This window comes from Tamandua tetradactyla, chromosome 1, assembly GCF_023851605.1.
Source record: "Tamandua tetradactyla isolate mTamTet1 chromosome 1, mTamTet1.pri, whole genome shotgun sequence".
NCBI classification, from domain to species: domain Eukaryota; kingdom Metazoa; phylum Chordata; class Mammalia; order Pilosa; family Myrmecophagidae; genus Tamandua; species Tamandua tetradactyla.
Window position 1 is genome coordinate 57,534,259 of NC_135327.1, and position 12,575 is coordinate 57,546,833.

General features: G+C 36.4%; 1 protein-coding gene across 5 annotated transcripts in view; it reads right to left on the reverse strand.

The window, feature by feature from the left end:
* Positions 1-12,575, reverse strand: part of SYCP2 (synaptonemal complex protein 2) — a 103,270-nt gene that overhangs the window by 85,406 nt on the left and 5,289 nt on the right. For 4 of the 5 annotated variants that reach the window (XM_077116826.1, XM_077116817.1, XM_077116850.1 and 1 more), the window contains exons 2-3: positions 6,494-6,554; positions 5,347-5,490 (exon numbers count right to left, since the gene is read on the reverse strand). In XM_077116826.1, the coding sequence (XP_076972941.1) occupies positions 5,347-5,490; positions 6,494-6,517 (168 nt within the window). In that variant the 5' untranslated portion in view covers positions 6,518-6,554. The remainder of the gene's footprint in view (positions 1-5,346; positions 5,491-6,493; positions 6,555-12,575) is intronic. The other variant, XM_077116841.1, reaches the window with a different exon arrangement.

The window sequence follows — 12,575 nt, forward strand, 5'->3', positions numbered from 1 at the left end:
AGATTAAAAGTCAGTAATCAGTACTTTATTATGTCATTGAACTAAACTATGGAGACATCCTTATTAGAAATGGAGGGCACTCTGTCAGTTTGAAATTATCACTGTAGGACACCAAGGTGTTTTTTTTTTTTTTTTATACGATTTGCTAGAATTTTATTGAGGATTTTTGCATCTATATTCATTAGAGAGATTGGTCTGTAGTTTTCTTTTTTTTGTAATATCTTTGCCTGGTTTTGGTATGAGGGTGATGTTGGCTTCATAGAATGAATTAGGTAGCTTTCCCTGCACTTCGATTTTTTTGAAGGGTTTGAGGAGAGTTGGTACTAATTCTTTCTGGAATGTTTGATAGAATTCACATGTGAAGCCGTCTGGTCCTGGACTTTTCTTTTTAGGGAGCTTTTGAATGACTGATTCAATTTCTTTACTTGTGATTGGTTTGTTGAGGTCATCTATGTCTTCTTGAGTCAAAGTTGGTTGTTCATGTCTTTCCAGGAACCCGTCCATTTCATCTAAATTGTTGTATTTATTAGCGCAAAGTTGTTCATAGTATCCTGTTATTACCTCCTTTATTTCTGTGAGGTCAGTAGTTACGTCTCCTCTTCCATTTCTGATCTTATTTATTTGCATCCTCTCTCCTCTTCTTTTTGTCAATCTTGCTAAGGGCCCATCAATCTTATTGATTTTCTCATAGAACCAACTTCTGGTCTTATTGATTTTCTCTATTGTTTTCATGTTTTCAATTTCATTTATTTCTGCTCTAATCTTTGTTATTTCTTTCCTTTTGCTTGCTTTGGGATTAGTTTGCTGTTCTTTCTCCAGTTCTTCCAAGTGGACAGTTAATTCCTGCATTTTTGCCTTTTCTTCTTTTCTGATATAGGCATTTAGGGCAATAAATTTCCCTCTTAGCACTGCCTTTGCTGCATCCCATAAGTTTTGATATGTTGTGTTTTTGTTTTCATTCGCCTCAAGGTATTTACTAATTTCTCTTGCAATTTCTTCCTTGACCCACTTGTTGTTTAAGAGTGTGTTGTTGAGCCTCCATGTATTTGTGAATTTTCTGGCACTCGGCCTATTATTGATTTCCAACTTCATTCCTTTATGATCCGAGAAAGTGTTGTGTATGATTTCAATCTTTTTAAATTTGTTAAGACTTGCTTTGTGACCCAGCATATGGTCTATCTTTGAGAATGATCCATGAGCACTTGAGAAAAAGGTGTATCCTGCTGATGTGGGATGTAATGTCCTATAAATGTCTGTTAAGTCTAGCTCATTTATAGTAATATTCAGATTCTCTATTTCTTTATTGATCCTCTGTCTAGATGTTCTGTCCATTGATGAGAGTGGTGAATTGAAGTCTCCAACTATTATGGTATATGTGTCTATTTCCCTTTTCAGTGTTTGCAGTGTATTCCTCACGTATTTTGGGGCATTCCGGTTTGGTGCATAAATATTTATGATTGTTATGTCTTCTTGTTTAATTGTTCCTTTTATTAGTAGATAGTGTCCTTCTTTGTCTCTTTTAACTGTTTTACATTTGAAGTCTAATTTGTTGGATATTAGTATAGCCACTCCTGCTCTTTTCTGGTTGTTATTTGCATGAAATATCTTTTACCAACCTTTCACTTTCAACCTATGTTTATCTTTGGGTCTAAGATGTGTTTCCTGTAGACAGCATATAGAAGGATCCTGTTTTTTAATCCATTCTGCCAGTCTATGTCTTTTGGTTGGGGAATTCAGTCCATTAACATTTAGTGTTATTACTGTTTGGATAATATTTTCCTCTACCATTTTGCCTTTTGTATTATGTACATCATATCTGATTTTCCTTCTTTCTACACTCTTCTCCATACCTCTCTCTTCTGTCTTTTCGTATCTGACTCTAGTGCTCCCTTTAGTATTTCTTGCAGAGCTGGTCTCTTGATCACAAATTCTCTCGGTGACTTTTTGTCTGAAAATGTTTTAATTTCTCCCTCATTTTTGAAGGACAATTTTGCTGGATATAGAAGTCTTGGTTGGCAGTTTTTCTCTTTTAGTAATTTAAATATATCATCCCACTCTCTTCTAGCTTCCATGGTTTCTGCTGAGAAATCTACACATAGTCTTATTGGGTTTCCCTTGTATGTGATGGATTATTTTCTCTTGATGCTTTCAAGATCCTCTCTTTCTCTTTGACCTCTGACATTCTAACTAGTAAGTGTCTTGGAGAACGCCTATTTGGGTCTATTCTCTTTGGGGTGCACTGCACTTCTTGGATCTGTAATTTTAGGTCTTTCATAAGAGTTGGGAAATTTTCAGTGATAATTTCTTCCATTAGTTTTTCTCCTCCTTTTCCCTTCTCTTCTCCTTCTGGGACACCCACAACATGTATATTTGTGCGCTTCATATTGTCCTTCAGTTCCCTGATCCCCTGTTCAAATTTTTCCATTCTTTTCCCTATAGTTTCTGTTTCTTTTTGGAATTCATATGTTCCATCCTCCAAATCACTAATTCTATTTTCTGTCTCTTTAAATCTATCATTGTAGGTATCCATTGTTTTTTCCATCTTTTCTACTTTGTCCTTCACTCCCATAAGTTCTGTGATTTGTTTTTTCAGTTTTTCTATTTCTTCTTTTTGTTCAGCCCATGTCTTCTTCATGTCCTCCCTCAATTTATTGATTTCGTTTTTGAAGAGGTTTTCCGTTTCTGTTCGTATATTCAGCATTAGTTGTCTCAGCTTCTGTATCTCATTTGAACTATTGGTTTGTTCCTTTGACTGGGCCATATTTTCAATTTTCTGAGCGTGATCCGTTATCTTCTGCTGGCGTCTGGGCATTTAGTCAGATTTCCCTGGGTGTTGGACCCAACAGGTTGAAAGACTTTTCTGTGAAATCTCTGGGTTCTGTTTTTCTTATCCTGCCCAGTAGGTGGCGCTCATGGCACTCATTTTTCTGCGGGTCTCACCAGTAAAAGGTGCTGTGGGTCCTTTAACTTTGGAAAACTCTCGCCGTGGGGGAGGTTCACCAGCCGAAGTGGCTTGGAAGAGTGCCAATCCGATCCTTCCAGCCGGCCCGGGGATCCGAATGCGGGGAGAGCGCCCGTCCGAATCTCCTAGCCGGCCCAGGGTGCCAAGCGTGGTGGGAGGGCGCCAGCCACCGCGGTCCGGGGGAGTGCACCATTCCCAGCCGGACAGGGAAGCCACGTGTTTGGAAGGGACCCCAGTCACCGTTCTCTGCGGCCTGGGGATCTCCAATCCAATTCTCCCAGCTGGTCCGGGGGGCCGCGCGTGGGGAGGGCGCCAGCCACCGCGGCTTGAGGGGACCGCCTGTCCAATTTTCCCAGCCGGCCCAGGAAGGAGGGAGGGAGGGACTCTGGCCGCCTGCCACCCCGGCCCGGGGTAGCCCGCGCCCCTCGGTGATCTCACCGGAGCGGGTTCTCCCAGCCAGTCAGCCGTTCCAGAATGGGGTACGTTGTCTTCTTGATCTCTGTCGTGGCTCCAGGAGCTGTTCTGTATCATTTCTACTCCCCTAGTAGCTGTTCTGGAGGAGGAACTAAGACCCGCGCGTCTTACTAAGCCGCCATCTTCTCCGGAAGTCCCCCCAAGGTGTTTTGATATTTTTGTTTTCACCTCTTAGCATAATGTTATTTTAAAAGCTTAAATTTTGCCCTTTACATAATTTCCACTTATACTTTCAAAGTGTTTTGTTGTAGTTGGCTATTGCAGAGGGTGCATCGTCTTATCATTCCTAAACCTGGTCTGCTTTCTACAGTCATTGTGGTATATAAACCATATGATTGCTTTGTACAGTTTATCCTGATGTTCCTTGTAATGCAGTAGAGGCTATTTTGCCTTCCCTCTTCTTTCTCAGCCATTTTGTAAACCCCATAATTATGATGCAATTGCTTGAGAAAATAACATATCGAACATAGAATAGACTGACCAAGATGGTTTAACTTTTTTTTTTTAACTAGGTTATTTATAATGTATTTTTGAACCACTTGGCAGAAAAAGTCACAACACTTAATGTTCATATTTTGAGTAAAGGAAGCTAAAACTATGTCTGCTTTTTGGTACTACATGCATTAGTGAAAGGTCAAGTAAGTTTTGTTCTCCATTGAAGTAATATTTAACATCTCAGAAAAATCTTGCATGTTCTGTAGTTTTGTATTAAATGAGTCATTTCATATGCATTATATCAAGTAAAAAACAGGGTAATTTACCTGTTTATATTAGCATACTAACAAATTTACCCCTTGCAGCTTCACACTGGTATCTGTAGACTTAGAGTTCAGATTCAGCACCTGAATATACCCGAGTAGTTGTATGCATAGCACACCTTTCTTAAACCAGATGGGCACAGAGGACAGTAGATAGGTGGCAGTGTATAGAAGCCGCAAACAAGTAAGTTCTGTGTTCACTGATTGCTTGCCCCATATAACGGATTTTAAATCAACATACACCTATTTGAAATTTTTTCTTAATTACAAGTTATACTTCATCTGAGCTGCTGTTTCCTTCCATGCAATATTATATACCCAATTGTGTTTAGAAGAAACTGGTAAGAGTGCCCTCCTACATAAGCAATTGCAGTGGTTTGCATGCAAAATTTTAAAAATTGAATTGTTCTGATTCTATTTTATAAATGGAGAAACAATCATATCTTTCTAAGCAGTAATGGAAGAAGACTAGTGCTTTGTGCATTTTGATATGAGTTCATTTTTTCCACAATGTAATACTTTTGACACAATTGGGTTTTTCATATTATCCCAGTTCATGTACATCCGAATGCTAAATAATACTGTGTTTAAGTGTTGCGTTGCAAGAACAAATGGAATAAACTTGAATTGTGCTATAGCTAATGTGTCAACAGCATTTTTCTCCGAGTTACTCTCACCTTCCTTTTCCAATCTTCTCTACAACCATATCAGAACTTTGACTGGCTCAAACTTTTAATCTAACTTTTCCCATATATTCCATTTCAAAAAAATAATAAATAAATGGAAAGAAAATAAACATATACCAAAGATTTAAAAAAAAAAAAGAATATGTTGATTTTTTAATAGATCAAGTTGTTTAAACTTCAAACAGGTAAACAATTTTTCCCCCCAGGTTAGGTAACAGTTAATAATGGTAACACTATATAAATGCAGCATTTTGTACATTTTATTTGGGGAACTAAGTCCAATATGTTATTTGGGACTCCTCAAACTTAAAAAAAATAAGCAAATGATGAAATAAGCATTATTTATATCATTATAAGCAGGCTTGCCCAAGTCTTTCTATTTATATCTTCTAAAGGGGTACTTCTTCCTAAAATTAGAGTACTATCAAAGAATTTTATCAACTATTTGGCAAAAATAAATATTTACCCTGCATATAAGGTTGTCCAACTTGTTGAAAAACTGTCTGCTGCATTTAATCCTCACATCTTCAGAAATATCAATTTGTAAAAGTGTTTTTAAAGGTTTGAAATCATTTTTTCTTAAAGCATCATCGATGCATTTTTCCAACTGCTAGAGAAACACAGTTAAAAGCACATATATTGAATCAAAACCAAATTAGTCATATTATGTAGTCTAGTAATCTGAATTGTTATCATGTGAAAACTTTCAGAAGAGTATATAAATAGCAATTCATTCATTAAAAAAACCCTGCCCATTAAAAAGAGTTACAGATTATTTTTAAAGAAGACTTCAAATAGGAAAAACAAAATTTGCTAACATTTTCAATTCACATTTTTTATTACTGAAGTCATCATTATATTGAATTTACCCAAAATTTGCTGAAAGAAGTAAAATCAACTTTACAGCAAATTATACTTAATACCATGGAGAAAAAGCCCAGCTTATCTGACTCCTAACTTCATGGGGCTTAAATGGTAAAAAACAAACAAACCATAAAGACAGAAGCACCCTTTAGAAGTTATGCCAACCGATATAACTTAAGCGCTACTCTAAAACCTTTACAAAATCTGCCATCCCTGCTATTAAAGTGAGATTTTATTAATAAGGAATTTTCATACCACAATCTGATCACAAAATAGACTTGGTGGTGAACTGCCTATGGGTCAATTATATATTACATTAATGCTTACTAAATGCATATATCTTACAATCTTCAAAACTTGATACACAAATATCTAGGCATAAGGCATACATGAATCAGTGTATATTTCTTTACATGTAAAAGGTATATTTAAAGAAACAGCATTTTTAATACTTTATAAATATTCTTAATATAGCTTTTTTGCTTTTTTTTACATGGGCAGGCACTGGGAATTGAACCTGGGTCTCCGGCATGACAGGTGAGAATTCTACCTGCTGCACCACTGTCACACCACCCAATATAGCTTTTTGAAAATACATATGTTAAATTAATGAAAGGACTAAATTACTTTACCATAAAAATGTATAAGCTTTGTCCCTACTAAAATACAGCAATGAAATCTATAAATAAACAGAACAGTTATTTTACAAATAAAAATAAAATTCTTTCACTAGGTCTAGGACTACATACCTGGAGATCTGGTCTTATTGGCATTTTGATTTCATTTAAAGCAGCAGAACAAAACAAACACCTATAAAAGAAAATATTTTGTGTATCTTACATTCTGTTCATGTATTTACAACTAAAAAATCTTACACATAAATACTATATTCTGCTTATACCAAAAACAATAAACATTATTTCTTCAAGTTTTCACTGGACATTTTCCATACTTGCTTATCAAATTTGCTCATTTGTATCTTGTGAAAGAAGTTTCTAGAGAAAACCCTGAAATTCATTATTTAAGGCCTCTCTTTTTTAGATTATCTAAGCTAATGTCAAAAACCCTGCCAAAAGGTCACAAAATCAACTACTGAAGGAATACAAAACTAAACCAGCTCTTCTCCCTCACCAATGTTTTCTGCCATACTTGTTCCTACTTTGGGAAAGAAAAAAATAATCTTGAATTTATGCCTAAATGAAATTTAGGCTAGGTGATGAAATATAGAAAAAGGGAAGAATATGCAAATATATTACCAAGAATAGGATCAGTAAGAGCAATCAGATAGGCACCGAAAAGAGTGAGGAATACTAACCTACATACATTTGTTCCCTCCAAAGAAGAATGGAAATAGGAAACAATAGGGTTACATTAAGTCATTGCGCTAATTTGGACCTGTTATGTACCCCCAGGGAACTGACCAGGGCCAGTTCTTTTAATCTACTCCTGTGGGTACAGACCAATTGTGGGTTGGACCCTTTGGTTAGGTTATTTCAGTTGAGATGTGACCCAGATGGGTCTTTATTCTTTTACTGTAGTCCTTTAAGAGGATAAAATACAGAAAAAGTCCAGAGAGCTCAGAGAGAAACACCCAGAGAATAGAGCTGAGAGAGAAAAAAGCTGCAGAGATGCTAAGAGAGGACCCACAGAAGCTCAGATAGGAAGTCACTGGAACCAGAAGCTGAAAGCAACGAAACCCAGGAGTGAAGAACCAACAGACATGACCACATGCCTTCCCATGTGACAGAGGTGTCCCAGATGCCAGCAGCTTTTCTTCAGAGTCCAGGAATCATCCTGTTGATACCTTTATTGAGACATCTCCATGGCCTAAGAACTGTAAATTTTAAGTTAATAAACCCTCTTTGTAAAAGTCAACCCATTCCTGGTATATTGCATTCTGGTAGCTTTAGCAAAGCGAAGAAATTACCTACCATCTTAACAAAAGCATCTAATATTTCTTAAAAGAAAATTCAACAGAGAGAGGCAATTACTTAATTAACCCAAGAGTAATATAGAGCTGTGCATATGCAAGACAACATGGGGTGTTAATCAGAGTCTAATTTCTTGCAGATCTGACATGAAAGGAATGTAAATGCCAAAGAGAACATACATATAAGGTATACAAAAGGGTGAGTAAAAACAAAAATCTCTTGCATTTTCAGATGTAATTTAAGATTAACTCTAGGCAAAAATCTAATCCTCAGAATAACATTTGCTCCATATGCATATAAAGATTTTTTTGCAGCTTGTTTTGAATGGCAAAAATTCAAAAGCATCTAGATGGGGACTGAAAATGGAAGCACAAGTAATGAGTGAATAAAATATGGTATATGATAATCAATTGTTTAACTATAAAAGTTAAAGAAAACCAGAACTATAGATACCTGCAGTCAAACAATGTTAAGAGATAAAAGCAAGTTGCTAAATGATATATAAAGTGTGATGCCATTTATGTAAAGAAAGAAACACTATTATTTATGGCTATATATATATTTATGTTTATAGCTATGGTTTGTACTACTTGTGTATGTGTGTATATATATGCAAAGAGAGAGACATTCATACCATATACACATACAAACACCATTCAGGACAGCTGTGGTTCAGGTTGTAGTGTTTGTCAGTCCACTGGGGAGGGAGAGGAGAAAGTTACACTGAACTGGGCTATTTGTCAAAGGGAGACCTTAGTTTTATTTGTAAACTTTGCTTCTATACATTACTATTTATTATTATTATTTTTTGGCATGGGCAGTCTCCAAGAATTGAACCCAGGTCTCCAGCACAGCAGGCAAGAATCCTTGCCACTGAGCAACCATTGCAGCACCCCTATACATAACAATTTAAAAATACAGTAAATTCTTGCCAAAATGCAGGTAAGTGAAATCCAAATAATGTTCCCAGTCAAATTTGGGTCTGGGCTATTGTGAGGGTAATGAAATGACCAGGGCTAGTTAAGCAGGAAGTAGTTTTAGGCCCACCTGATTGTTTTTGTCTGCTCTGGCTTAAATATAGAAAGTGCAATCCTGGGTCTATGGCTAACCGTAACTTCTAGTACAGAAACAATGATTCCAGGATCTCTAAACCATCGGTGGTCACTTTGTCAGCCAAACTCAGGACAGCTGGTCAGTGACTATTAGAAATGCAGGGAGCTCACTCTGTGGCTCCCCAATTCCCCAGAGTTGGCCTGCTATTTTCAACTTGGCCTCACCTTTCCTCTTTTCTCAGAAAAATAAGAAATTCAGCCTCTCAGAAAAAATAAGAAATTCAATCTGCCCTGCTTGAGAATATTACTGTATCATCTGTTATTACAAGGTTTTAACTTATATGACAAGCTTCTCTTGCTTAATAATAGAAAATAGTTAGAACAATATATAGGAAAAACATGTCAAATATGGGAGGACATATTAGTATCCATATTAATACCTACAGGGGGTTATTGAGAAACCACAATAGGTACAATGTAGCCCAGAGAACTCTGAGCATTCATCCCCGCTACTACCATCACAGGCCTGGAAAATTTGTATGTGGCCATCATGGTCAGGTTCAGTATCAACTTGGCCAGGTGGTGGTACCAATTTGTCTGGTTGGGCAACTGCTGGCCTGTCTGTTGTTATGAGGACATTGCATAGAATTAAATCATGATCACATCAGCCGCATCCACAGCTGCCTGCATTTGTAATCAGCTGAGGGGTGTGTCTTCTGCAATGAGTGATGCATAATCTAATCACTGGAAGACTTTTAAGGAGGATTCAGAAGAGACAGCCTCTCTTTCTGCTTCAGCCGGTGAGCCTCTCCTCTGGAGTTCATCCAGACCCTTCATCGGAGTCATCAGCTTCACAGCCTTCCCTGTGGATTTTGGACTCTACGTTTCCACGGTTACGTGAGAAACTTATATAAATTTTATATCTACAGATATTTCCTGCTGATTCTGTTTCTCTAGAGAATCCTAGCTAATATAGTGGCCATCTTCAAGAAAGTACTCCTTGGAATAGGTTGAAGAACTGATTCAGAATATCATAAAGGAATGAAAATGTTAAAAAGTATAAAAGCCAAAGTTGTGGCATGAAGGAGAGATGCAGATATGTGAATATATCTATCTAATATTAATTTCAGCAATTAAAAAAACATTGGTTGGTGTTCTAGTTTGCTAGCTTGGTTCAAGAAGGCTGACGAAACTCACGGTTTCTCTCTCAAGAGGAAGGGCATATGGTAAACACAGTCAGAGTTTCTCTCTCATCTGGAAAGGCATATGGTGAACACGGTCAGGGTTCCTCTCTCATCTGGAAGGGCACCTGGTGAACACAGTGTCATCTGCTAGTTTCTTCTTCTGGTTTCCTGTTTCATGAAGCTCCCCAGGAGGCATTTTTCTTCTTCATCTCCAAAGGTTGCTGGCTGGTGGACTCTGCTTCTCGTGGCTATGTCGTTCTGCTCTCTTCTCTCTGAATCTCTTTCTCCAAAATATTCCCTCTTTTATAGGACTCCAGTAAATCAATCAAGACCACCCAAATGGGTGGAGACATGTTGTCACCTAATCCAGTTTAACAACCACTCTTGACTAAATCACATCATCCAGGGTGATGATCCAATCACAGTTTCAAACATAGAGTACTGAACAGGGATTATTCTCCTTTTATGAAATGGGATTTTGATTAAAACATGGCTTTTCTAGGGGGCATACCTCCTTTCAAACCAGCATAGCTGGCAACACCTGAATAATAGCCGAGAACCTCCTCCAAAATAAATATAAGGATCCAAGAATTGAAAGAGTTCACTTAGTCCCAAGGAAGATTTTTTTAAAGAAATCTAGACATATTATGGCATTTCTGAATAAGAATAAAAGGTAAATCTTTTAAGTCACCAGAACAAAAACAAAAACAAAAAACATACAAAAGAATCAATGTAATATTCTGTTCTCTGATCACATGTAATGAATGTAGACATTTACAAAAATAGCTTTGAAATTGTTATATATTTGAAAGCTAAAATCTGTACATTTGAATAATCCATGGGCTGTAAAAAGATAGATACTACAAAATATTTAATTGAATATGAAATTTGAACACATAAAAATCTATAATATACAACCAAAGCAACATAAAAGTGCAATTCATAGACCTGAATGCATTTACTAGGTGAGAAACAGCAGAACTCGGCAAAAGAAACCAACCCACAGGAACTACAGATAATGGAATTATTAGACAAACACTTTAAAATATGATAAAATATGATTAATGTGTACTAAATAACACAAATGGAACTGAGAATTTTGGAAGAGAACTGGAAACTTGGAGGAGGAAACAGAAAATTGTGAAGCAGAAGTTATTTCAGGAAAAAATATTCAGAATGAAACAAACAGACACAAGAATAAGAGGGGAGAATAGAAGGCAAGAATATAGAATATATATTAGGAAAGCCCATATATATATATATGTGTGTGTGTGTGTGTGTGTGTGTGTGTGTAACTGGAATCCTAGGTTGGGAGACAGAGAATGGGTCAGAAGCAGTATCTGAAGAGATGAGGAATTGAAAGTTCCCTGAATTGATAAAATATCAAGCTATAGACTCAAAAAGCCATATAGAAAAAGAAAAAGAGAATCACAGGCAGATATACCACAAAAAATCTGTCAGAAACCAGAGACAAAAATATTAAAAGCAGACAGAGGGTAAAAAAAGGCGATTCTACTTTAAAGCAGCATTATTAAGACTGATAATGGACTTCAACAGAAACAGTGAAAGCCAAAAGACTTGGAATAATCTCTTCTTCAAGGTGCTGAAAGAAAAAACTGCGAACTAGAATTAAATGCTCACAAAAATACCCTTCAAAAATAAGGGGGAAGGGCAGGCAGAGTTCTCACCTGCATGGTGGAGACTTGGGTTCTTTTCTCAGTGCCTGCCCATGTAAAAAAAAATAAAAAGGGTGGGGGTGGGGGTGAGAAATATATTTTCAGAGAAAATAAAAAGAGGAAGGAAGGAAAAAGAAAATCTAATTCAGAGTTTGTCCCCAACAGACCTTCTCTAACTGAAACATTAAATGTCAATCAAAAGGAAATGATCCTATATGTTAGATGGAACTGTGAAGGAAGGAGTGAAGCGTAACAAAAATCTAAATGTATATCAACTATATAAAATAATGTTTTATGTATTATAAGTGTGCACAGATTTTACAAAACAAAGTATCATATATTGGAGGGTGGTGGTAAATAAACTTGAAGCATTTCAAAGTCTGTGCTGTGTCTGGGAAAAGAATAAAAGTACCATTTAATAGACTTTGATAAGGTAAGAATGTGTGTTATAATTTCTAAGGCAACTAGTAAATGAATTGTGAAAGACTGCATAAATACTAAGTTAATAGATGGGAAAATAATGTTTTGATTCTAACCAATCCCAAAAAACAAATAATAGAAAAAAAAGAACCCAGAACAGATGGGACAAACAGAACAAGTGTGGTGGATTTAAAGGTAAATATCAATAATTACACTAAACGTAACTACACTACTCCAATTAAAAATCAGATTTTCACTTAAAAATATCACCTATACACTATTAAGGAAAAGAAAAAACCTTTATGCTTTTAAGAGATACAACTTAAAAGGATTTAAGAGTCAAAAATAAAAGGATGCAAAAAGAGATTTTCCATGCAAACAGCGGAAAGAAAGGCAGAATAATTATATTATTGTTAGACTTACTATAAAAACCAGTGTGGTATTAACCCAAGGAAGAAAAATTAAGCCATGGAACAGAATAAAGTTCAGAGACAGACTCACAGGTATAAGGACTCTTGATTTAAGAAAAAGGTAAAACACAAAGTAGTTAGGAAGGGACAGCCATTTT